The sequence below is a fragment of the Stegostoma tigrinum genome, chromosome 27 (genome assembly GCF_030684315.1).
Source record: "Stegostoma tigrinum isolate sSteTig4 chromosome 27, sSteTig4.hap1, whole genome shotgun sequence".
Classification (NCBI taxonomy): domain Eukaryota; kingdom Metazoa; phylum Chordata; class Chondrichthyes; order Orectolobiformes; family Stegostomatidae; genus Stegostoma; species Stegostoma tigrinum.
Window position 1 is genome coordinate 36368493 of NC_081380.1, and position 27870 is coordinate 36396362.

The 27870-nt window shown below is 42.6% G+C and overlaps 1 protein-coding gene and 1 long non-coding RNA gene across 3 annotated transcripts in view; one reads left to right on the forward strand and one right to left on the reverse strand.

Annotated features, from left to right (window-relative positions):
* LOC132211018 (uncharacterized) overlaps window positions 1-26082 on the reverse strand; it is a 49685-nt gene extending 23603 nt beyond the window's left edge. The window contains exons 1-3 of one of the 2 annotated variants that reach the window (XR_009447302.1): window positions 25938-26082; window positions 24082-24133; window positions 22444-22520 (exon numbers count right to left, since the gene is read on the reverse strand). This is a non-coding gene — a long non-coding RNA (uncharacterized LOC132211018). Of the gene's footprint in view, window positions 1-22443; window positions 22521-23303; window positions 24490-25937 lie in introns of those variants that run through there. The other variant, XR_009447301.1, reaches the window with a different exon arrangement.
* mnta (MAX network transcriptional repressor a) overlaps window positions 24994-27870 on the forward strand; it is a 120779-nt gene continuing 117902 nt past the window's right edge. The window contains exon 1 of the mRNA XM_048556960.2: window positions 24994-25611. Coding sequence (XP_048412917.1) covers window positions 25542-25611 — 70 coding nt within the window. The 5' untranslated portion in view covers window positions 24994-25541. The remainder of the gene's footprint in view (window positions 25612-27870) is intronic.

The following is a 27870-nucleotide window of genomic DNA, read 5'->3' on the forward strand; positions in this document are numbered from 1 at the left end:
ACAGTGAATTATGAAACTCTCAGAATAATCACGCTTTTGTAAGTATTTTTTGTATTCCTGTCATTTGCATAGATGCTGAACTGAAATCTGAGTTATAAACTGAATATACCTCCCTTGTAATTATATATTATCTGTATGCATAACTTGGAGTATTTATCATGGGTTCCAAGTGCCAGGATAATTTCTATCCATGCAGTTGTACTGTTAAATTCTGTCTACACTACCTGTTGATTCACTACAGGATCATCTATCTCTTGTTCTCTTAGCCTTAGTGATCAATACAGTCTCCTTAGGCTTACAGTTTGAAATTTGCCACACTCATCAAGAATCCTCTAGTGTCAGAAGCTATACCTTGGCAAAATTGCAGAATCACACTGGAGTATCCATCGTGCACTGACAGTGTTTACAGGACTGCATTAAGGTATTTTTACACTTGCAAAGTACAATTTATGAGATACTTTTTTTCCTCTGTTCACTGTGCCTCCTAAATATAAGTTGCTCACTTTACAGATGCACCATAACCTAGCCAAGTATTGGTCTAATTGTCCACAATTTCATCAAAGGCTCTTCATGTATAGAATGACAGAGCATCATGCACTTATGTAACATCCTCATACAGCCATGCTTTGAAAGCATATCATTCACAAAATCAGATCAAAATATTCTACCCATTGCCAGTCTGCCTTTGAATTCTGTTTCGGCCCAAGCATGTACAAAGCATTTCAATTATATACTATGAACTCAGTTGAAAAGCCTCAAACTGACAAGTTGATTTTCCAAATGGATTTGATTGAGGGTCCAAAACTGCAAGGAGAGTTTTCAATCCTGATGACCAATCCAAAATCACCAAGCATTAAACTTTACTTGCAAAGAGCTTGCAAAATAGATGTCCTGGAAAAGATAAACATCTGGTTATACCTATAACCAGCAGATGGAGCTCTCTGTTCAGGATTACAGAGCCCAGTGTTGCAAGGCAGATTTTAATTAAATTGAAATTGTGCACAGAATTTGAACCCGACGCAACCTAGTCTGCAAGCGGAGGAGCAATAAGTAAACCAGACAGTGATGTTGGTGTACAAACTTTGAAAAAGAAATTTACAAATGTTATGTCTGAAGTTGTTTCTCTATTCATAGGAGCTACTTCACCCATTGTTTTCAAATTGGGAGAAAATCGAAACCACTCAGGCTTCTGCTTTTGCAGTCAAGAATTTTTGCAGAGAAAGTGGGCACTAGCCCTCTCCTGCCTGAACCATTTCAACATTGCCACCAGTGAATATTGAATGAGGCAAAGTCAGACCATCAACTGATGCACCATGTTATAGGAACACCTTTGTAAAGTAATAAAAGAGTTGCAAAGTCAGAGATAGAGGGCTGTCAGACAAGGGTCATTGTTCAATGTAGTATTCTGGAGTGACTCATCAGCAAAGCCAGACCATAGTAAACTATCCAGACGTACTTTTTTTTATGTTTGGCAATGTTTCGCAAACAACTCAAAGAAAACTTGTTCAGTAAAGGCTGATGTCGCCTACAGAACATTCCGGAGGCGTGTCAGATTCTATCAGGGGAGGACAGTATCGAAATGAGGAGAACTGGATCTTCCCAAACAGGACTGAGCTTGCATGAAGTGGCTGTAGTAGTCTACTAGCTCCTTATCACTAATTATGTGAATTCTTATGAAATATAAACCTATTTCTGATTCAATAAAGATGATTCATTTAGGCTTTTATATCATATTCTAAACAGGATATAACTCTTGGTTATTAAAAACTCAAAAGCAAGACCAATCAACTTTAATCGCCCATTGAACAGTACAATGATGAAAATGTGGCCAACAGTTGCCATAATTCTCTTTCAGTTGATGTATTTCTTAGTCATTTGTGGAGTATGGCTTGTTTTATATTTGGTTGCTGATCACAAACATGGGAGATTTTAACTCTCTCTCATCGTCAGGATAACTGTATGACCCCTTGCCTGCTTTGTTTTATCATGTTCCTACTTTATCCATCGCCAAAGCCAACACCTACCCACTGGGCCCCAAATCCATAAATTATGGTGCAGTAACATACAGGAAGTCCTGATGGCATTTTAACCCTTTCAATCCCTTGAACTGATGATGTTAGGAAGTTTGAGAATCAAATATGAACTTGAGAACTTTGTTCATGATCTGGTTATGCCTAATCCAAAACATGCCCAAACTTCATTGTGAACCCATTCAATGAATGTTAGGAGCAAACACAGAGAATACTAGAGAAATTCAGCAGGTCTGGCAGCATTCTGCAGAGAGAGAACAGAGTTAACTTTTTGAGCCTAGTCAGAAGTCACACAACACCAGGTTACAGTCCAATAGATTTAGTTGAAATCACAAGTTTTCGGAGCATAGCCCTTTTGTTAAGTGAAGTCAAGGCTACCATTGACACCACAAACTGCCATTTTGAGCCTAGTATAACTTGTTCAGAACTGGAAGGGCAATGAGGAAAAGATGATTCACTCCAACTCAAGCATCAAGCACTAGGGTGTCACAGGCTCGGGATAAGGATTGACCCTTCAAGAATGAATTGAGATCTCTTCGAATGCAAACCTGTGAAATTTTGAATTCTTTACTAATAGCATGACACCAAAATTAGTGGATAGTGAAGAAGGTTATCTAAGAGTACAAAGGGATCTTGATCAACTGAACAATGGGCCAAGGAGTGGCAGGTGGAGTTTAATTTAGATAAATTGAAGGTGTTGAATTTTGGTAAGACAAACCAGGGAACGACTTACACAGGTAATGGTCGGGCTCTGGAGAATACTGTTAAACTGAGATACCAAGGCGTTCAAGTACATAATTCTTTGCAAGTTGCATCACAGATAGACAGTGTGGTGACAAAGGTGTTTGGCGTGTTTGCCTTCATTGCTCAGATTGTTGAATGTAGGAGTTGGGGCATCATGTTGGTGAGGCCACTTCTGAGGTCCTGTGTACAGATCTCATCATCCTGCTATAAGAAGGATGTTAAATTGGAAAGGGTTCAAAAAAGAATTACCAGGATGTTGCCAGGGATGGAGGATTTGAGTTAGAAGGAGAGGCTGGATCGGCTTGGACATTTTTTTCCCCTGGAGAGTAGGAGGTTGAGAGGCATAAATAAGGTAAATTGTAAAGATCTTTCCCTGGGGTAGGGGGAATTCAAAACTAGAGGATATAGTTTTAAGGTGAGAGGAGCAACGTTTTCACACAATGTGATCTGTATGTGGAATGAACTGCTCGTGGAAATGGATGCAGGTGCGATTATAACATACAAAACACATCTGGACAGGTACATGGATAGAAAAGGATTCAAGGGATATGGGCCAAAAGGAGGCAAATGGAACGGATTTAGTTTGAGAAACCTGGTCAGTATGGATGAGTCAAGCCGAAGGGCCTGTTTTCATGCTGTATGACTCTATGGGAATTCAGTCATTGAAATATTTTCTTGTCAGACAGATTTTTGGATACCATGTGAATATAGGATGGTGCAGATGTTGTGAGATAAGTTCAGTCAGGATTTTAATGAATGGCAAATTGAACTCAAGGGGAGAATTGTCCAATGTCTATTCCTACCTCTTCTGTCATGTTCTAGTAAGCTCAGTTGGCTAGGTGCCTGGATTACAATGCAGAGTAGTGCCAACTGTATGGATATAATTCCTGCACCAGCTGAGGTTACCATGAACATCTCTTCTGCTCCACCTCTACCTTCGCCTAAGGCATGATGACCTTCAGGTTAAACAACCACAAGTCATCTCTCTCTCATGACAGAACAGCCCTATAGTCTGGTAAGACAGTGGTGACTTTACTTCTATCTACTTTACAGTAATATCAAATTGTGTTTGATACCTTGAGAGGTTATACTACTTTGGTGATGCTATTAAAATGCTCCTTGTTGCTGATTTTTTTTAAAAGAACCCTTAGCTGTCATGAATATTCCACACAAGGCAAGTCTGTGCTGTTTTTCCTTTTGACTCCCCTTCCCCAGTGACCATTTGTTGGAGTCAGCAAGTGCCTCCAGATCTCTGTTTACAACCCACTAGCCATAACCCAGTATGTAGCGTCTTAGTACCCAATCCAGACATATAAAACATAGAACAATACAGCGCAGAACAGGCCTTTTGGCCCTCAATGTTGTGTCGACCTGTGAGCTAATCTAAGCCCATCCCCCTACACTATCCCATCATCATCAATATGCTTATCCAAGGACTGTTTAAATGTCCCTAATGTGGCTGAGTTCAATACATTGGCAGGCAGAGTATTCCATGCCCTTACCACTCTCTGAGTAAAGAACCTGCCTCCGACATCTGTCTTAAATCTATCACCCCTCAATTTGTAGCTATGCCCCTCGTACAAGCTGACGTCATCATCCTCGGAAAAAGACTCTCACTGTCCACCCTATCTAGTCCTCTGATCATCTTGTATGTCTGTATAAACCCCCCTTAGCCTCCTTCTCTCCAATGAGACCTATGTCCCTCAGCCTTTCTTCATAAGGCCTTCACTCCAGACCAGGCAACATCCTGGTAAATCTCCTCTGCATCTTCTCCAATACTTCCACATCCTTCCTGTAATGGGGCGACCAGAACTCCACACAATATTCCAGGTGAGGCTGCACTAGCGTTTTGTACAGTTGCAGCATGACATCACAGCTCTGGAACTCAATCCCTCTACCAATAAAACCTAACACACCGTAAGCCTTCTTAACAGCACTATCAACCTGGGTGCCACCTTTCAGGGATCTATGTACATGGACACCAAATCCCTCTGCACATCCACACTACCAAGAATCTTTCCATTGACCCAGTATTCTGCCCTCCTATTATTCTTCCCAAAGTGAATCACCTCACATTTATCCACATTGAACTCCATTTGCCACCTTTCAGCCCAATTCTGCAGTTTATCCAAGTCACCCTGCAACCTGCAACATCCTTCCACACTGTCCACCACTCCAGCGACTTTAGTGTCATCTGCAAACTTACTAACCCATCCACCTATGCCTGTGCCCAAGTCATTTATAAAAATGACATGCAGCATTGGTCCCAAAACAGATCCTTGAGGCACACCACTAGTTAATTTAGTAACAATCATGGATTAAAACTTGGTCCTGCTTGGCTTGGTAGCAAACAATAGTAACATGAAAAGAGTGCTAGAGCTGTCTTAGAAAGTGAGAATTCAGAACTGATTCCTTCAAAAATGTCCTCTGGTGTTTTAGTTATTACAGTTGAACACTCAATGGCTTTTCTTTCATTATCATTACAGTCCAAACTAAGACTCACGAATTGCGTTCAAATTTCAGTATGACAAATTATTCATCTCTTTTGGTGGACAAATAATGAAGAGGAATCTCTAAAGTGGTGTTGAATGTGTCTGTGTCAACATCAGATCAATGGAGCAGTACACTCCTATTCTCCTCCGGGCCATTGTTCTGTTTTCTCACGCAAGCAGTTATTGTCAGGAAAGTTTCAAGTATGTGGAGTCTCACCAATTTCATTACTTACCCACTCAAAAAGCCATCTTCACTGGGAACAGGATCCACACTGCTTGTTATATTTTGTAAAGTTGCAGCTGGGCACTTTGGTGAATCTTTTCAAACATGTTGTTCCATTTGGTTCAGGAGTGTCCAGCAGGCTGGATATATTCAAATTCACAATGTGAAGCAAATTCTTCAATATCTCCTCTTGCTGATTTAAATGAGCTGTTGCTTCTTAGGTAAACCTTCAGGTTCAAGGATGACTGTTCCCTTCCAGGCTTGTGCGTCCTGAGGTGACTAACAATCCAACAGTCGAATCAGCACACCCTGCCACAGGTGGGACATGGTGATATTTGAGAGCAGGCTGGTTGTGATGCTGTGGTTGAGATGCTCAGGTTTTCTCACACTCCTTCCACTGTTGGTACTTGGCCCCCATCTGGGCCTATTGAAAACATTAAAGGTGATTGGCACCTTTATAAGATCTTCTCCAGTTTGGGCCATCTTAAGCAGAAGATTTCCATGAGATAAAGGGAGATAGTTGCATTTTGTCAACAAGGCTTTGATGACATCCTTGAAGCATTCCTCTGCCTTCCTAATAATGACTTGCCATGATACAACTTGGAGTTGAACATCTGTTTTGGACATCCTGTGTCAGCCACATTAACAATATGGCCCACTTAATACAGCTGACTGGGACCAGTGCCTCAATTGTTGGCCTGAGAGATGATACTGATATTTATCTTGCTAGTGGATTTTCAGGACTTTGCAGAGGCATTGCTGGTCATGTTTCTTGCGGATTTGTGGTATCTTCTATACATTGTGCATGTCTCTCATATCCCATGACACAGCTCAATCTTTAAAAAAGTAGAATCAGTACAGAGGAATTGTCTCCACACTCTGTATAAACTCTTGTGCTATAAAAAGTTAAATATAAATTCATTCTGCCAAAGAATGAAAGAACTGACTAATATGAAATAAATTTATAACATTTGTCATGAATGTGAAACAAAGTTATCTTTTTGTGGGACAGTAAACAGAATATATCAACAAATGCACATTTATTACTTCCCGAATCTAGATTCATAGCCATCTCTCGCTGTTTGATACAGAGAGTCCTGAAGGATGAAATGACTTTGGTAAGACCCAGCCCTTTCATTCATGACTACACTGGCAACAGCAGAAAGAACATCCCATAAATTGGTGCAGTCAATCAAACAATATATCAGGGTAGATTGAACAATGGTTCAGTCAGAGTATTCTCCCAAAAAACACCATTAAGATATTGAACTGGCATAAACTAGAGACAGCTTTACTCTGCACTATGTTCATGTGAGGATATTTTTAATGTTGACATTGGATTACCATAGTGCAAAGGTTCTCAAGGCTCACTTCCTTGTCCTGGAGCGAAAAAATTAATGTGGATAAAATCATTCTGGTTGGAACATTGGAATACCAATAGGATGCAGATACTGTGACACTCCTGCACTAAATTCCCAACATGCTCTCTCTGATAGGCAGAACGTATCAATTAGCTGGCAGATCATGTATAGATTCCATCCACCCAACCTCCCACACACACACACAACTCCAAAGTGCTAAAGTAAGAAAAATGTCATTCAATTCATTTTCTCAAAACAGATACATTTTGTTGAAATTTTCTGTGTTTCACTCATCAGGACAACGTGCAAGAATACCAATTCAAGGAGAAGCCCAGTATTACTACTGTGTGATAGAAGACTACTGATTGGTTGGCAAGTGGACTCTGGTTGAGATGTTGCCATGGTGAATGCATCCATTAATTCTGATTGATTCACTGCAGAGCTTTGTTTACATTTTTAACCAGGCCAGTTGGCTCCAATGGTTAGGGCTTTGTCCTGATGGATGAGTCAATGAATGGATGTCACCTAAAGTTGAGCCGGACACCTGGACAGCTCCCATTCCTTTTGTTGGATAGCAGTGTGCAGTTTTGCTTTCCATTCAGCTGAACTGGAAGATGCAGCCTCGGTCTAATATCCCATCACCAGGCAACTCTGACAACAGTGCTGCGTCAAGAGCACAATACTGAAATATGATATTGGATAATGTGTTCAGGATGACAGGAGGACTTTAGAGTGATTCAATATACAATTAGATATCAAGCTGAGAGATAATGCCTTCAAACTCTGAACTTTGATGGGCCAAAGTTACTCATTGCCTTTTCATGGGTCCCCTCAACTGTCCTCAGTGTACCTTCTAGTGGTTTATTTGAAATAAAACAACTTGGGCAGAGGCTTTCGAACAGTTGAGTTATGGTATTGTGTTGCACAGACAGGCATTGAGAAATATGTTCAAATTACTTGTAATTTTTACTATAATTTCAGAACTGTAAACCAAATTCAAGATCTCCATTATCGCACTGCTTATGTAGTCTAGTGGGATGAACAACAGATTGTCAAGAGCATTCTTCATTATAGCCAAATCCTCAAATGCTGACTATAAATCAATACAGTGTGCTGAATGAACCATTCCTGTCAGATTATCCTTCCCATATGGTTTCAGTCAGTGATAGCTCAGTGACGTGTTTAGGTAATAATCTGGAACATTTGACAAAGTCCAGTCAGAGAATGAAATCCAGAGCTCAGAGCAAATCATTAGACACTTGGCAACTGATGTTTTTACAGTGGTGAGCTAACCGAATAGCCCACAAATGTTTGTCAGAATCACAAGCAGATTATGATACTGGAGTTGTTGTTTGTGAAAACACATTAATGTACTTGTCCAGTATCTGTTGAACTACTCACATTTGACTGTGCTGATCTGCAGAACAGATTATATCATTCTTAAGAACAGCTTTCACTTTCATTAAACAGTACAACGTGCAGACTGAACGACATGGATTAGAAAGGTCACAAACTCAATTCTTCATTTATGTAGTATTCAGTAATCTCACCTAGGGCAACATATGAGTATCACAATTTGCGTCAAAATATTGAATACATTAATAAAGAATAAAAACTTCTGCCAGACTTTCCATTTTTGAATATGAACCGCATGAAGAATAACAGAAATGAAATGTGTCATATATGTTAATGGACTGTGAGAGTAATAGTGTGAGTCGACAAGAGTGTGCAAGTACCAGAGTGTGTTAATGGAGAGTGTGAGTAGCAGAGTGCAGCAACCGAGTGAGTGAGAAACAATGCACCAGTGGAGTGCATGAGTAACATAGAACGGTACAGCACAGTATAGGCCCTTCAGCCCACGATGTTGTGCCGAACTTTTACCCTAATCTTAAATTCTATCTAACCTCCACCCCTACTATACACTATCATCCATATGCCTATCTAGTAGCTGCTTAAATGCCCCTAATGAGGCCGACTCTACTAACAGAATGCGCTAACAGAATGTGAGAGTAGCTGGGTGCATGAGTAACAGCATGTGCCCACGGAGTGCAAGAGTGATCGAGTATGTTAACAGAGTACGTGAGTAACACCTGAGTTCTGCACTGGGAACTCAGCAGCTAGATTATGTTCCACAAATAACCACTGTCTTCCAATCCAGGAAGTCAGGGTGCCTACAGTGTATTTTCTTCATTACAGATTATCTATTTAACACTCTATGCCCACCTCCCTAAATCTCAACCCCCATCTCTGTGCTGTTCCTGTCCTATCTTTCCCCATAACTTGTTGAGATCAATTAGATCTACCCTCTGCTCCCTCATACCCATGATCATTGAATGTCTGACCAATCAATTATTCTTCCTGGCCTTGAACCAGTAAATCTTCTAAATAATTTCATATCATGAAATACTGACTCTATCCCCTTCAAAATCTCCAACAGCACCCCCAACCTCAGAAGTCCCACCTTGGACTCCTCTGTCATTGTAAACACCTTATTGCAATCTGCCTTCAAAGAATTCTCCTTTCCAATGACCTGAAATGTGAGTGTTCTGTGAATGTGCCTTCAAATCTGACCGTGGTAGCTGGTGGAATTTAAATGTGGTTTATAAACCAAGAACCATAAGGCTGCTTTCAATAAAGGTGATCATGAAACTGTCATCACTTCTAGTAAAAAAAAATATAGTTCACTAATGGCCTTTAAGGAAGAAAAGTCTGCTGACTTTTCCTGATCTGTCCTACATGTGACTGCAGGCCCTTAGTAATGTGATGGTTCCAGCCCTCTTATATGGCCCTGAGATGTGGACTGCCTGCAATAGACACCTGAAGGCACTGGAGCAGTAATACCAGCGCTGCCTGCACAAGATCCTGTGAAGCTGCTGGGAAGAAGGATGCACGAACAACCAACATCCTCGATCAGGCCAGCATCGAGGCGCTGACCATCCTTGATCGGCAATGATGGGCTGGGCATGTCGTCCGCATGACCGACATAAGACTCCCCGAGCAGGCACTCTACTTCCAGTTTCGAAACAGCGGGTGAGGCCCAGGTGGACAGAGGAAGCGTTCAGTCATACCCTCAAGGCTTCACTAGCCAAATGCATTCCCATTGACACCTGGGAACCACTGACCCAAGACTGTCCAAAGTGGAGGAGGAGCATCCAGGAAGATTTCAGGCACCTGTAGACTTGCCATCCAGATAAAATGGAAGCCAGGGAACAACAGCGAAAGGAGTGCGATGCCACACCAACGCCCTACCCACCCCTTCCCATGACGACCATCTGCTCCAAATGTAACAGAGCTTGCAGTAGCCACATTGGCCTGTGCAGCCACCTACAGATTCACCATGAGACTGGAGGAGAGTCACCCTTGTCTATGAGGGACCATCGATGATGGTGATGAGTAACATGGATGTCTCTTAACTGTCCTCTGAAATGGCGTAGCAAGCCACTCAGTTGAAGGGTAATTCAGGATGGGCAACAACGCCCACATGCCACAAAAGTATAAAGGAAAGAAATCTCTTCTACCGCCAGTAGAGTACTGTTAGTTTACTTCTTCCTCATGTGTTGGCCGATGGTGATGTCAAAGGATATCAGGCAAAGTAAGCAATAAAATGAAACATACTGATTCAGTAGTGGAATGGATACATGGACAGCACAGTGGCTCAGTGGTTAGCACTGCAGCCTCACAGCGCCAGGGACCCGGGTTTATTTCCAGCCTTAGGTAACTGTCAGTGTGGAGTTTGCACATTCTCCCCCTGTCTGCGTGGGTTTCCTCCGGGTGCTCCGATTTCCTCCCACAGTCCAACGACGTGCAGGCTAGGTGGATCGGCCATGCTAAATCACCCGTAGTGTTCAGGGGTGTATGGGTTAAAGGGGGATGGGTCTGGGTGGGATGATCCAAGGGTTGGTGTGGACTTGTTGGGCTGAAGGGCCTGTTTCCACTCTGCAGGGGTTCTATGATTCTATGATCTATGATATGAGATTTTATTACAACTTAAGTGTTAGACAATGCAGCAATGTTAATTTTGTGTAAGCCAAGAAAAGAAATGTAGAATGGAACTGAAATAAAAATAGAAAATCTTACAAATGTTCAGCAGGGCAAGCAGGCCTCTGTGGAGGGAGGATGTTAATGTAGGTCAATGGCCTTTCGTCAGTGCTGGGAAAAGTTAGAGATGTAACAGGTTTTGAGTAAGTGCAGAAATACATGTGCAGGGAGAAAATAGCAAAAAGGGGGCATCTGGGAAGAGTGGAAGACAAGTAATTTTCAAAAATGACAAAAGGTGTATGATACTCAAGGCAAACAGGGATGATAATGGGACAACTAAAGAAAAGAAAGTTAGATCTTAGAGGAGATGTAAACAAAATAGCAGAATCATTTTGAACAGCTGCTATTTGAAAGAAAAATCTTCCAGTTACAGTGTTGGCACCTGTCACAACCTCTGTTCCTTTGTTAATTATTTCACCCTCTTCCGGTCTGGCATTACCATGGCAACATCTATGATCTTGAGCTAAGATTCTGACCCTAATCCTTTCCATCCCAAGTCTATTACTTTTACCATATTAGTACCGTCACTGCATCAGCCCATCTGATGCTGAAGAGCTTATTGATGCTTTTAATACCTCCTAGTATTTCAACTCTCCCCTGGCCTGCTTCTCATTTTCTACACTTCATACATCTAACTTCATCCAAACTTCTGCTGCCCATAAAGTAAGATGCACCAAGTCCCAGTAATTCTCCTACCTGAACTCATTAGTCTACCTTAACTCCTGCTTTCAGAATGACTCAATTTCACTTCTCAACTTTAAAATCTATCCATGGCCTCATGCAGGATTGATCTGAATTAGGTGGTCACCTAAGCACTAGGCTATAAGGAGCACCAAGTTACACTTCACTTTGCCAAGTAAATGAGAGAAAAAGTTCGAACTCCTAATTTTTCTCTCTATTTAATGTTGAGTTAGGGCAGGAGAGGAGGTAGCAATGTCATAGTTCACCTAGTTGGCCAACTAGGGTAGGCCGTGGCCTCATTCCTCCCTATCCGTGTAGCCTCCAGCTCCATGAGTTTATAAGATGATCAAAAATAGGAGTAGGAGTCCATTCAGCTCATTGAGCCTGTTAACTGGTCAAGAAGATCCTGACTGATCTGGTTGTGGCGTTTAGTCCATATTTTGTGCTTGACTCCGCTAACTCTTGACTCTTGTCTCAACTAGATATCTGTCTAACTCAGCCTTGAACACATTCAGTGACCCAACCTCCACTACTCTCTGGGTTAAAAATTCCCAAAGATTCTGACAGAAGAAATTCCTCCCCATCCCTGTCTTAAACCTCATTTACAACCTGTGCCCCAGTTCCAAGCTCTCCCATGAGTGGAAACACTCTCCCAAAATCTACCATGTCGATCCCCTCATAAAATTATGTCTCAATAACATCACCTTTCATTCTTCTGAACTCCAGTAAGCATAGCCCCAATCTTCTTAACTTTTCCACAGCCTCGTCATTCTACAAAGCGGCTGGTCAATGTTCTCTGAATTGCTTCCAGGAGGAAAGGAGACTAGAGCTGTACACAGTCTTCCAGCTGCACTCTCACTAATGCTCTGAGTAATTTTAATAAGACTTCCCTACTTCTATGCTCTATGGTCCTTGCAATAAAGGACAACATTCCATTTGCCTTCCTAATTATGTACAGTGCCTTCATACTAACATTTATGATTCTTTTAAAACCTCTGTATTTCACCATCCTGCAATCTCCCTCCAGTTAAATAATATTCTGCTTTCACTTTCTTCTTGATAGATTGGAAAACCCTACATTTTCTTACACTACACACAGTCTGCCAATATTTTTGCCTATTCATTTAATCGACCTCTTCATCTCCAACTGCTATTGAGATATCAATCACCTCAACCTCTCCACCCCTCTCACCCAATCCAACCTCTCCCCGACAGAATGTGCAGCCCTCTGCTCACTCCGCTCCAAATCTAACCTCATTATAAAACCCATGGACAAGGGAGGTGCAGTTGTATTATGGTGCACTGATCTCTACATCGCTGAGGCCAGGCGCCAAGTCTCCGACACCACTCCTACCACACCCTTGATCATGACCCCATCCCCGACCACAAAAACATCATCTCCCAGACCATCCAAAACTCATCACCTCAGGTGGCCTCTCACCCATAGCCTCCAAACTCATCGTTCCCCAACTCCGCACTGCTCGTTTCTATCCCCTTTCCAAAATCCACAAACCCAACTGCCCTGATCAACACATTGTCTCTGCCTGCTCCTGCCCCACCAAATTTATTTCTACTTATCTCGACTCCATTTTCTCCCCCCGATCCAGGAACTCCCCACCTACGTCTGTGACACCACCCATGCCTTCCACCTCCTCCAAAACTTCCGATTCCCCAGTCGTCAACACCTCATCTTTACCATGGACTTCCAGTCCCTATATACTTGCATTCCCCATGCAGATGGCCTAAGGGCCCTCTGCTTCTTCCTCTCCCACAGGCCCAACCAATTCCCCTCCACTGACACTTAGCTGAACCCACTTAGCTGAACTCATCCTCGCCCTTAATAACTTCTCCTTCAACTCCTCCAACTTCCTACAGACAAAGGGGGTAGCCATGCGATGGACATGGGCCCAGGTTCTTCCTGCCTCTTTGTAGGATACATGGAACCGTCTCTCTTCCGCAGCTATGCTGGCCCCATCACCCACCTCTTCCTCCATTATATCAATTACTGTATCAGCACCACCTTGAGCTCCCACAAAGAGCTTCAACAGTTCACCCATTTACTAAAAACTTCCACCCCAACCTAAGTTCGCCTGGATCATGTCCAATACCTCTCTCTCCTTCCTGTGCCTTTCTGTTTCCACCTCCATCAGCCACCTGGAAACTGATACTTATTTCAAGTCTACCAACTCCCACAGCTACCTAGAATACACCTCCTCTCACCCATCCTCCTGCAAGAATGCCATCCCCTATTCCCAATTCCTTTTCCTCCTCCACATCTACTCCCAAGATGAGGTATTCCACTCCCAGACATCTCAGATGTCCTCGTTTTTCAAGGATCTCAACTTCCCCTCCACACTGATTGAAAACACCCTTGACCGCATCTCTTGTGTTTCCCACAACTCGCCCCTCACACTCCCTCCCAACAATAACAACAAAGACAGGACTCCTCACATACCACCCCACCAACCTCCAGATTCAACGCATTATCTTCCACCACCTGCAATCTGACCCCAGCACCAAGGACATTTTTTCCTCCCCACCCTTATCTGCCATCCGGAGGGACTGCTCTCTCCATGACTCACTTGTCTGCTCCACACTCTCCACTAGCCTCACCATCCCTGGCACTTTTCCCTGCAACTGCAGGAAGTGCTACATCTGCCGCTACACCTCCCCCCTCACCCCCATCCTAGGCCCCAAGAAAACCTTCCACATTAAACAGCTGGTCACCTGCACACCTGATACTGTGGTATATTGTATCCGCTGCTCCCAGTGTGGCCTCCTCTACATCGGGGAATCCAAGTGGAGGCTTGAAGACCGCTTTGTGGAACACCTGTGCTCAATTTGTGACGAACGACTGTGTCTCCCAGTCACGAATCACTTCAAGTCTCCCTCCCACTCCTTGGATGACATGTCCATCTTGGGCCTCCTCCAGTGCCACAACCTGAAGGTTGCAGGAACAGCACCTCATATTTCGCTTGGGAACCCTGAAGCCCAGTGGTCTCAATGTGGATTTCACAAACTTCGAAATCTCCCTAACCCTGTCCTCATCCCAAAACCAGCCCAGCTCGTCCCCACCTCCTTGAGCTGTCCATCTTTTCTCCTACCTATCCACTCCTCTCACCTCACTGACCAATCCCCAACTCCACCTCCTACCTACCTGCCTCATCCCCGCCTCCTTGACCTATCTGTCTCCTCTCCACCTATCTGTTCCTTTATCCACCATCCTCCCCACTCCCTATTTATTTCAGAGTCCCCTTCCCCTCCCCCATTTCTGAAGAAGGATCCAGGCCCAAATCACCAGCTTTGCTGCTCTTCTGATGCTGCTTGGCCTGCTGTGATCATCCAGCTCTACAACTTGTTATCTCAGATTCTCCAGCATCAGCAGTTCCTACTGTCTCTCACTTAATTTGTCAATATCTCTTTGCAGATTCTTTTTATAAAAACTCTACATTTCTAAAACATTTGCCTCTTGTCTATCCCCCGTTTTTCTCCTCCTGTCTGGGCCCTATGTTTTGGAATTTTTCCATAAATCACTTGCCCTATCCACCTCACTCTCTCTTTAAGGCCTTCCTTAAAACCTCCTCCTTTGGCTTAATGCCAATTTTTGTCAGATTATGCTCCTCTGAAATATCTAGGGGCATTTGTTGTGGTATAAATTAAATGTATTGCAGACAGTGTAGTCCTGAGCCACACAGATAATGCAAATGCTGGCTTCGTTCTATTACAAAGGGTGGTAGTTGAAAATTGAGCTGTCCTCAAAGTCCTTGTGCAGAAAATAAAATCTGCACATTAAGTATCCTGGGAATCCCGGTGGAAAATGAGTTTGTTTGGAAGTTGGTTGGGAATAGAATCAGGATAATGATTACTGGGTCCCTTGCTGAGATATCTGTATCATCGATAGCCACAGGTGAGGTGCCAGAAGACTAGAGGTTGACTAATATGGTGTCACTGTTTAAAAAAGGTGGTAAGGAAAAGCCAGGGAACTGTACACCGGTGAGCCTGACATCAGTGGTGGGCACATTGTTGCAGGAGATCCTGAGGGATAGGATTTACATGTATTTGGAAAGGCAAGGACCGAGTCAGCATGGTTAGATCACATGGAATACAGGGAGAACTAGCCATTTGGATACAGAACGAGCTCAAAGGTAGGAGACAGAGGGCAGTGATGGAGGGTTGCTTTTCAGACTGGAGGCCTGTCACGAGTGTGTGCCACAAGAATCAATGCTGGGTCCACTGTTTTTTGTCATTTGTATAAATGATTTGGATGTGAACATGGGAAGTATGGTTAGGAAGTTTACGGATGACTCCAGAATTGGTGGTGCAGGGGACAGTGAAAAAGGTTACCTCAAAGAACGGGTACCTTGATCAGATAGGTAAAGAAGTTAGATTGAGTTTAATTTAGATAATTGTGATATGCTGCATTTTGGAAAGGCAAATGAGGGCTGGACTTACACACTTAATGGTAAAGTCCTGGGGAGTGTTGCTAAACAAAGTGATTTCAGAGTGCATGTTCATAGTTCCTTGAAAGTAGAGTCATAGGTAGACAGGATAGTGAAGAAGGCATTTAGTATGTTTGCCTTTATTGGTCAGTGCATTGAGTATAGGAGTTGGGATGTCATGTTACAGTTGTATAGGACATTGGTTAGGCCACTTTTGGAATACTGTGTTAAATTCTGGTTTCCCTGCTATAGAAAGAACATTGTGAAATCCAGCTGGGGCTGGAGGGTTTGAGCTACAGGGAGAGGCTGAATAGGCTGGGGCTATTTTCCCTGAAGCATCAGAGAATGAGGGATAACCTTATAGAAGTTTATAAAATCATGAGGGATGTAGATCAGGTGAATAGTCAAGGTCCCTTCCCCAGGGTATTGGAGTCTAAAACTAGAGGGCACAGGTTTGAGTTGAGAGGGGAAAGATTTAAAAGGGACCTAAGGAGCAACTTTTTCATTCAGATGGTCGTGCATGTATGGAATGAGCTGCCAAAGGAAGTAGAGGCTGGTACAGTTACAACATTTAATATACATCTGGAGGGATACCTGAATAGGAAGGGTTTAGAGGGAGAGAGCAGAGATAATGGGAACTGCAGATGCTGGAGAATCTAAGATAACAAAGTGTGGAGCTGGATGAACGCAGCAGGCCAAGCAGCATCTTAGGACCACAAAAGCTGATGTTTCGGGCCTAGACCCTTCATCACAGACAATGATAACAAAGTGCAGAGCTGGATGAACACAGCAGGCCAAGCAGCATCTTAGGAGCACAAAAGCTGATGTTTCGGGCCTAGAAAATTTTCTGATGAAGGGTCTAGACCCGAAACGTCAGCTTTTGTGCTCCTAAGATGCTGCTTGGCCTGCTGCGTTCATCCAGCTTCACACTTTGTTATCTTGGGTTTAGAGGGACTTGGGCCAAATGCTAGCAAATGGGACTAGATTAATTTAGGATATCTGGTCTGTTCTGGACAAGTTGGACCAAAGGGTCTGTTTCCATGCTGTACGGTTGTATGCTTATATGTACTGTGATGCCTTTCATGGTTTTCCTACACAGTCTCAACTCTTACAGGTAGAATAGCCACTTTGGCAAGGTACTGGAAAATGACCTGAGACCTTGGAAACAAAGCGCAGTGAGTTGGGGGGTGTCCAGAACAGTGTGGACAAAACTGAAAACTAAAGTTTTATGTGTTACCTCTGTATTGGTAAGTAGTATCTACATCTTGGGGTCATTCAATACAATAAAGCATGCCATATAAGTTGTTTCAGTGATAATGGGAACTGCAGATGCTGGAGAATCCAAAATAATAAAATGTGAGGCTGGATGAACACAGCAGGCCCAGCAGCATCTCAGGAGCACAAAAGCTGACGTTTCGGGCCTAGACCCTTCATCAGAGAGCCCTCTGATGAAGGGTCTAGGCCCGAAACATCAGCTTTTGTGCTCCTGAGATGCTGCTTGGCCTGCTGTGTTCATCCAGCCTCACATTTTATTATCCCATATAAGTTGTTCTTGTTTTTGCAAAATGTAGCAAACATCAGTCAACAAACGTAAAGAAGGAGCAAGTGTGTGTAATGGAAGCTCCATTTGTGGAACTGACATGCTTTCCATAAACAATCACCTGCATCCAAGGATCATGCATAATCTGCATAATGTCCCATGGACTTATTACCTTCCAAATGTTCCAGTCTCAGTGACATGAACTTGAAATGGGTACAGGTAAAACCAAGGAAGGTCATTTTAACCCAGCTCTACTTATTTTTTAAGTCTTATGGAAGAATGTGCTATTGCAAAATAGTTCTATTCATTACTCATGGGTAGCTGTGTGCCATAAAAGCAGCTGAAGACTAATTTGCCTGTCATTATGAGCAGTTTTATTTACCCTGATGTTATTTTAATGCAATGCCAAACGCATGAAGTATACCTTTACCATTTGGAGTTTAAATAATATGGTTCGAGTCTTAGTGACATTAGAAAAAACAACAGGATAATAAAACTAATTTTAGTTTTAAAAGTTTTATTTTTACCTTCTTTCCAGGAAGCTATTTTTCCCTTTTTCTGTAATTTTCATCTATTCTTCTCTCACCTTGTCTGATATACAACAGCTAAATGCAGGGATACATAGTCTACTGCCCCACTAACCAGGGACCACCCAGATTGGCTGCTTTTTAACCTGTGGTCCTGTCTGCTGAGAGACATGTCTTAGAATCCTAAACTTTGCTGAGTTGTCATTATCAACCATGGTGGCATGAAGACCTGCCAGATTAGTTGGTGTCTGCAAACAGGGAGGGAACTCAAGAGGAGAACTGTTTCTGACACATTCCCTTGGGGTATTGTTCAAAAGTGTGGCTCTGTGGTCTTAGCCCAGAATGGTGAGCAGCTGGGGAAAGTAAGTAGACAGTAATCCACTGAAAAGACAAATATGTTTGCATATTTCCTATATAATTGACATATCGATCCTCTTCAAAGAAATTGCCGCTTGTGATGTTTCCCACAATACAAAAGTGATACAGATTTTAAAAAAAACATACTCACTTGTTTGCAAAGAACTCCGGGCCATCCTGACATTGTGAAAGGTGCTATGTCAGTGCAAATTTTACATCTCTTCCACGATTACTAACTTATTTAAGCCTGCCCCTACATCTCCCCCCTCATCCCCATCCCAGGCCTTAAGAAGACCTTGCACATCAAACAGATGTTCACCTACACATCTGCTAATGTGGTATACTGCATCTGCTGTTCCCGTTGCAGCCTCCACTACATCGGGGAAACCAAGCGGAGGCTTGGGGATTGCTTTGTGGAACACCTCAACTCGTTTTGCACTAAACAACTGCACCTCCCAGTCGCGAACCATTTCAACTCCCACTCCCACTCCGTGGATGAGGTATCCATCTGGGCCTCCTGCAGTGCCACAACGATGCTACCCGAAGTTTGCAGGAACAGCATCCCATATTTCACTTGGGAACTCTGCAGCCCAACGGTATGAATGTGGACTTCACAAGCTTCAAAATCTCCCCTCCCCCGACCACATCCCAAAACCAGCCCAGCTCATCCCTGCCTCCCCAACCTGTCCTCCCAACTATCCACTCCTCCCACCTCAGACCCTCACCCCTATCTCTACCTACCAGCCTCATCCCACCTCCTTGACCTGTCTGTCCTTGCTGGACCGACCTAGCCCCGCCCTAACTCCCCACCTACACTCACCTTTACTGGCTGCAACCCTGCCTCTTTGACCTGTGTGTCTCCTCTCCACCTATCTTCTCCTCTACCCATCTTCGATTCGCCTCCTCTTCTCGCCCTATTAATTTCAGAATCCCCTTCCCCATTTCTGAAGGAAGGTCTGGACCCAAAACGTCAGCTTTCCTGCTCCTCATGGCCTGCTGCATTCATTCAGCTCCTTGATTTGTCAGATTCTCTAGCATTGGCAGTTCCTACTATCTCTGTAACAAATATCAGTCAATGCTTGTCATGGTATGACAATGGACTTTGTCTAATTTATCCAGAAGACTGTTTTGACTGATGGGGAATAACTTGTGACAGCTCTGTTGAAGCTTGTTTGAAATCCCAATTCTCATATTTTACAGCTTCATTTGACCATGTCAACAAATGTGTTTTCTTAAAATAACTAATTTTGTTAACATGTAAATGTTGAAAATCAATACATTTTATGTAATATTTCGAACAATCTGAAATAAATACAAATGTCACCCATAACTATTGTAAATCCAATGGCAGTTCCACAATTATTCTTGGATGCAATGGTGTTCAAAAACAAACACAAGTAGATTTCAGATCATCCAAGACATTGCTCACAAAGAAGAACTTTTACATAATATTTGTAGCAATGAACCAGGTCATTCAATCCAATGGGGCCATGTGCCTCACATAAATAAGTTACTGTCCAGGATACCATGTGACAGATGGGGCAATTCTTCACCCAGAGAATGTTGGACAAGTGACAGCATGCCCCGTGAGATAGAAGGCTTCAAGACTGCCAGATTTACTTTCTTTTCTTTCTCCTCTCCATCATTCTGACTCATCATCAAGACACTGGGACATAACTTATCCACCAAGCTGTATCATGCTATCGATATTCAATTTTGAATGATTGGTAGCAAGTTCCTCCCAGGCATTAAGCTCAAAGTTACTATCCTTCAAGAGTGCTTTACAGTTTAAAGTTTTTGAGAAGACTTGTAGCTTGGTTTGTGGATGAGGTTGTAGACTTGTTTACTAAGCCAGTGAGTTTGATTCTATCACCGGCTCAGCAAGCAAGCCTACAACCTCAGTGTTTCAGAGTGTGTTAGAAACATTTTCTTTATACTCCCCTGAAATGTTCATCATCTGAGAATTGAGAAGACAGGAGCAGTTGGGGGAAATGGTTAATGGCAATTTGGATACAATGGCCAGTTCATCAAAATGAATTTTTCCAAAGTTATGACTAAATCCTGTGCATCTGGTTTCAAGAAGGACATTGACACTTGCTTGACGATCCTTTCAATTAAGTTCGAGGATGTGGTAGAGGCATCACTACTGGAATCCTCTAGGACTCATTACACTCTGCCGATACACAGTCCAGATCTTAGTGTAGTACACAAGTGTGATGATGACAACTATCTGGACACGAGGATTTCTGTTGATGTGGAGGTCTTGTCTGTCAAACATTCAGGGCCATTGTATTTAGAAGGCCAAACTGCCACAACTGATGCAATGATGAATCTCCTTGTCAGTGGAGAGGTGGCTACCAAGATATGGGCAATGCTTAATATATTTCAGTCTCTCCTTCAACATGTATGGGGAGTAGAATTTCTTTTGCCAATCGGCTACAAGGGTTGACATTGGCAATGTTAGTGGATATGCTGTATGTAGAATTACAGAGATTGAGAGTGGCAAGTGAAAGCAGGTACAGTGGGACTGGTAGCTAGTCCCTGATGTCTCTTGCCTTGCTAATTGGTCCATGGTTAGGAAAGTTTGTGAACTACTGCCCCAATTGGCAGTGGTTCGTTTGGAATATATATTTTCCCATTCTATTAATTGTACAGCAGTATTTGAAGAAACGGGCTTCTATTTGTTTGGAAACAAAACTTTTTAGGCAATTTGACATCTAATTTTGGCATTGTACAGGGGAAAATATCTTGATGAAACAACTAACGGATTAGCTTGCGTTAGTTTGGGTAGATTTGGCATTGGATGATAAATGCTAGCCTAGCTAGTGACAACCCACCACTCAACAAACTAAAAAGTATAAAAAAAGAAACTGCTGTAAAATGCAATATAGAGCTTCTTTTAAAGTTTATTTTACATGAATAATCTGTTGCAATCTGTGCATAATAGTCCGTAATCAAGAGACTAGAACATGATCAATTACTTGAAAGATTTATGAGTGAAGATGGGCCGAAAAGATCTTGTTTTAAAAATGCTTCCAAAAGCAAAGTTACTCAGACTGGCATGAGCTGGGAATTGGTGTTCCATGCAGGGTTTGACGCTGGCACCACTTCTGAACAGTATTTACACAAAACACTTGGACTTGGGAATCAGAACATCTTTAAAATTCATGGATCGTTGAATCATAATTATAATACCCTCGAAAAACTGTGGAAAACTTCACAAAGTCTTTGATGAACTGTCAGACTTAAAAAGTAAAGGTAAAGTCAGAGCAATCTTACCAGACCATACAGCTCCTTCCTCAATAGCAAGACACCATCTGGTGATGGTTTAACCTGAGGATCACCACACCTCAGGCAAGGGGAGTTATTGAGAAGGAGAGTCCTTTGTGGGAACGTCAGCCAGTACAGAAATTGAACACATGCTGTTGGTCATCACTCTGCATTACAACCAGCCATCTACCCATCTGAGCTAACCCACCTCCTATTTTCAGAATTAACATGCAAGTAGAAAATTTAGTTCAATATTTAACTGTGAACTAGTCATTTATTAGGAGAAATAAAGAGTTCAAAATAATCCTTGAAATATAAGAGTCTCAATGGTGTTTAAAAGTAAAGGGTTCTTGGTGTGCATGTTCATAAATCATAAGAAATAGCAACAGAAGTTAACAAGGATATAAAAGTCCTAACCAAACCATTGGAGTAATTTCCAGAGCAATAGAATTGAAAATGAGTGAAGTTGTGTTAACCATTAATAGAGCATTGGTTAGACCACATTTGGAGTAATATGTACAGTTCGGATCTCTATACTTAACACAGAGGTGAAGCAAAAATAATTTACAAGAATTATACCAGAACTCAGAGCTTATAATGATTAGACAAAACAGAATAAATTAGATGGGTGTTTAATAAAATAGAAGTAGAGATGTGTCCACTACAGAGAGTAGTCCAAAATTAATACTAAGTATAGTAATTAACAAATCCCAACAAATATTGTAAGAGCAATGCATTTACCGTGTCTGAGTCTGAAATGCACATGGAGTAGGTTTTGTTTCAAGCAGATATCAGAGGAATATAGAGCAGGAGGATTTCTGCAAATAAATCAAGGATCTAATGAATCATCTGTAATTGTATATCACAGCAATAGGGAGGGATTAAAGAGCCAGGCTCCCTGTCAATGATTGTTGTCCTGTAGTTACTGCTGGAAAGTACATACATATCTTACATTTGTGCAGAGCTTTTCATTTAATTATAATTTTATAAAGGCATGCCCAAGGCTTCACAGGTGCAATAGCAAACAAAATCTGACACTCAAACAAATAAAGATTAGATCAGATGACAAAAACTTCGGAAAGAAGCAGTTTTCAAATATCTCAAAAGAGGCAAGATAGAGCAGTTTAGGGAGGAAATTACAGAACTTGGATATGGTTGTCAATGATGGACAGGTAGAATTTGGTGATGCATAAAAGGCCAGAGTTAGTAAAGCATAAAGAATATCATGGTAATTTAATCCATCCTGCTGGTGCTGATTCTCTGAATGATTTGGCTAAAGTAATCCCATTGCTGAGGTTATTCTTCCCCATAATATTTTATTCATAAAATTTGTGAACTGATATTACAAAAAAATCTTGAATGTTGACGATTTTGCAATAAAATTCAACTTGTTTATTGATACAATGCTGTATGTTTGTTCCCTTTCGAAGTATCCAAATAAAATTTTAACGCTGACAAGATACATTCTGTATTTAGCATTCAGAAGGCAGAATGAAATCAAATTGAAAATTACAAAAAGTGCATTTAAAATAAATCTTCTTTCAACATTATATTCCACTCTGAGGTACCTCGGCACAATTTCAACGATGTTCACAAGGTACCTTATTTGTCTGTTTCTAAAGTTTCCAGTTTCTCAGAGTGCTGTGGCTGAAAGTCGTTAAGCAGAGACCCCTCCCATTGTAGTTTGCACCACCATACAGGCTACATTTTGGTGCTTGTTTCGAAACTCTGGCAACAGATTTTTTTCTCTCTCTGCAGGGCCTTGGGGGCGTTACGAGCTAATCGCTCCCTGTCAGACTTGTGGAGGAGTCATTTTGCCTGAACCTCGCATAAACTTCTCTGCGAGGGGCAGACGATAACAGCACAGTCCAACTACCTACTTCCCAATGCCTAGAAAATGTATTAAGTAAGGACGGTCGCATTATCGGCTAACTGTGCAACTCTATCCTCAGCATGACCCAACACCTTCAGCACAAACGGAGGAACAACGTTGACAAATGAATGAATGCAACCAGAGGGCAGCATGAATCATGGGGTTGAGAATGAAGTTTGAGTCGGATGGTTTGATTTAAAAGGGAAAGGGAGTTGTTATTTTGCAGAACTGTAGTTAAGTCGATGTATAAAGTTGCTGCTGCCAAGCATTTAATTCTGTGCAGGCTTAAATCCAGATTTGGAAATTGATGATGTTTTCTTCCCAGAAGGGAGACTGAATAATCCCTAACATTTATTTGGATTTTCCAATATTCGCAATGTGAAGTATGATTTTTGTCCAAACTTCTAATTGTATTAACCGCCCCTCCTAGAGTTGGCAATTTGGATTATGATCGATAAATACACTTTGTAAAGAAGTTTTCAAACATTAAATTACGTGCGCCGCACCTTTCAGCATTTCATTTATTTCTGTTAATGGCTTCTTCAATTCCTCCAGCACCTAAAAAGTTAAAGACGACATGAAACATGTGACGTCTAGTTATGGAGTTTAAAGCTAGCGCAGCCCATCGCCTCCTACCCCCCCCCCCCACTTTGCGCCAATAACGTGCTTTTATTATCATTTTGTCTCGTGAACAAATTACGGTCACTGTCACTGACTCACAGGTCACACGGTTTCGAGTGAAAATTTGCACTTTATTTCACAAGTCGACCTGTAACTGACCACGGCTAGACTCCAACCTTAGATCCGCCCCTTTAAATATCATGCGTCGCGTTCGTTCCAAGCCCCGCCTTCACCACGTTGTTCTTCTGCTGTTTTGTCAAACACGACTTTGCACTCTTCCGCATCCTCTGCCTCCTGATACCACACCCTACCGAGTGCGAGCCGCCTCCATTTTGTACTTTCCTTATCAACAACCCCCCCCCCCCAAAAAAAAGCGCACGGTCGTGCCGCAAGTGCATTGGCAAAGCGCCCGAGAAACCTCTCACTAATCCGCACACGGACCTGTGGCGCGCACCAAGCACGTTGGACTATGGTGGATTTCCAGTATGCCCATAGTACACACAGAATATAGCGCAAAAAGGCAAAGACACAGGCTCCTCGAGTAAGAGCGCCCTACACACTAGCATTAACTGTTGCCCTAAATGAATGAGATCATTTCCAGCAAAAGCAAGCGGCAACACCCCTCCCCCCGCCATTCAAATAAAAGTTATTTTCAATCACTGTCTCTTTATCCTAATAAACCTGCGGTGGATTAACGCAGATGGGCGTCCATGTGAAAATACTACTGTTAAGCCTTCTCCAGCGTGATTGGTGTGAGTGTCGGGGTGGATCAAATGAGATGTAAATGAGCAGCACGATGCGAACCGAGCTGGTTGTTTGGAAACACTGGTGAATTTCCAGCGAACGTTTCGTCTCAATCGGATACATTGCAGCTTCGGATTGTTACTTAACGTTCGAAATTGGAACGCGACGCTTCCGCAATGAGTTGGATCCCGATTCGCTGAAGGCGAGAGTCCCAGGAATTCAAGGGACGTTGAGCAAAAAAAAATCTCAAGCATCTCCCGTTTCGGCGTGAGATCTGGGACGTAGTTTGCGTAGGGCTGCTAGTGGGCAGTATTACCGCTTGTTGTGATTACTGGATTTTGGGGCTGTATACTGCGCCATCTTGAGACTTCTTTTTCTCCCCCCCACCACCCCCCCACTTCTCAATCCCTCATCTGAAAGATTCTGGGGGGTTTAAAGGATATCTTGTTTGCTCTTTCACTCGGTCTACTGGGCCTGTAGAAGGCGGCCAAATTAAAACTTAGTCTACCCCACCCCCGGCCCCCCTTGGTTGCCTGATCCCACAACCACAAAAAGAGAAAAATCACCCCCTTTTAAAAAAAAGTGATTGATAGGATCGAGCATGAGTATCGAAACACTCCTGGAAGCTGCAATGTTTTTGGAATTGCAAGCGCAACAACAGAAAACACGTGGTAAGAGAGCGCATGGATGTAACATTTCTGTCTCTCTCTCTCTCTCTCTCTGACCAATGCGGATACTCGTCTGTTTTTTGTTATTCTGGCCCGGCTTTCTGAAAATCCGTATAGCCTTTCATTATTACACGATCCTCTTTAGATTGTTGCACTTTGGATGTTACATTGTATTGTTACATATAAGTGATAGTACTAGACATTGTAATAATGTTTATGGCAGGAAACGATAACGTGATTATTTTCATTCAGAATTTTTCGAGGCAAGTCATTTGACGTAAAATATAGCTTTTCTAGTAAAATCACGTAAAGTAATTAGGATCATTTACCAGTCAGCATCGCTGTAGGTTTCGGATGTAACTGACTATTTTTTTCTGTGGTGAGCTACACATTTGTAATAAGGTTGACACGTGGAGATGTTCAAATTTTGGATAATGCTACCCGCTTATAGTGCACCAAAGCCAGTCGATTGTACCGTATACTTATGATTTAAGGAATTCTTTTCCAGGGGCAGGGCCGAGTCAGACGTTCAAAAATACTGTAGTCTGTTTGCATAATGACGTGTCGTGGCATGGGGTGGAGGTGTCATATGATACTTGGTAGTTCCGCTTTTTTTGTTGCAGTTTTTATTCAGTGTTGTTTGAGTTAATCCGACCCTCTTTTATTCTTGAATGTAACGGAAGGCGGAAGAGGCAGGGAGATACATTGTAGTGAGGGATGTCGCAGAGCCGGCGTTGCTGGCATCTCCCTCAGCCTCATCTCCACGAGCTATTGTTAATAATAGTGCCAGTGTATTTTGTTCAGCCTGACGTGTCTGACTCCTCCCCGCTACCACGTGCATTGGGACAAGCCTGCCTTCCGTAAATTCAGATTCACCTTACCTATTCAGAAGCTCTCCAGCAGCAACACACGTTACAAATATGGTGGTGCGATTTTTTTCAGTTCTACTGGTCAGTTATCAACTGACCGAGCTTCCCGCCCCTTTATTTAACAGCTGTCGAGTATCCTCACGCCTTTGGCGTTTTCCCTTTAATTTCTAGCCTTGCTGTCACACAGTTGCGTTTCCTGACGATCGTGGGCGGTGATCGCCTGACATTCCACACTACTGTGTGCACTTCACCTTGGATGACTACGCCTGAGACGGTCGATTTTAGATTAAATCAAATCATATAGGGGTACAATACGAAAAAAAACAATGATACTTCTCCGGGCGGGAGACGTGTATTAAAACATCTCCTTAAGGAGAGCTAAATAACATTCACGCTTTTCATTCACAATAGCGGACTAAGACTTCATCTCTGTCCCCCGTATCATAAAATCTTGTCCCGAGACTGCGTTATTGTTTCGCCACAAACCCCCACAGATATTGAGGATTTCCCCCCTCCAAGAAACTACATTCAGAATTGAGTTTAGCAGCCTTGCCATGCTGTTACTCTTCATTTTTGATACTGGGCATACGATGGTCTGGTAGTATTATCGCTGGACCGTTAATCCAGTAGACCCATCTAACGATAGACTCGGGTTCGAATCTCGCCGTGACAGATGGTGGAATTTGAAATTTGGAATTCAGGATCTAATGATGACTATGAATCCATTTTTGATTGTTGGGGGAAACCCTTTGGAAACTGCCATCCTTACCTGGTCTGGCCTACGCGTGACTCCAGATCCACAGCAGTGTGTTGACGCTGAACTGCACTCTGAGCAATTAAGAATGGGCAATAAATGCTGCCCTCTTCCCATTAATGAATAAAGGGAAAAACTTGTCGAAAAACAATGTGTACTGGCGGAGAGAATTATCTTGTGAAAGAGTTGACCTATTCGGCACTTTTTGGCTGCACAACAAAAGCAGGATGATGCTCTTTCATCTCTGCTGCTCCCCGGCCCTCATCCTCAACTGTCATTTGTGGGTGTAAACAAGCTGGGAGCTGGGAGCAGGGAGTTGCCAACATTGCATTCCCATTAAAAACCTGGCCAATGGATGTCTTTTGGAGTTTAACGTTAGTAGAATGAATAAGAGAAGCTGGTCCTTTTGTGTTTCTGAGATAATGGGAACTGCAGATGCTGGAGAATCCAAGACAACAAAATGTGAGGCTGGATGAACACAGCAGGCCAAGCAGCATCTCAGGAGCACAAAAGCTGACGTTTCGGGCCTAGACCCTTCATCAGAGAGCACCTTTTGTGTCTCTGTCTTGATAGGAGTTTAAGAAATAGAAGGAGACATATGTCATATGGTCTCTCAGATCTGTTCCTCCATTTAATGAG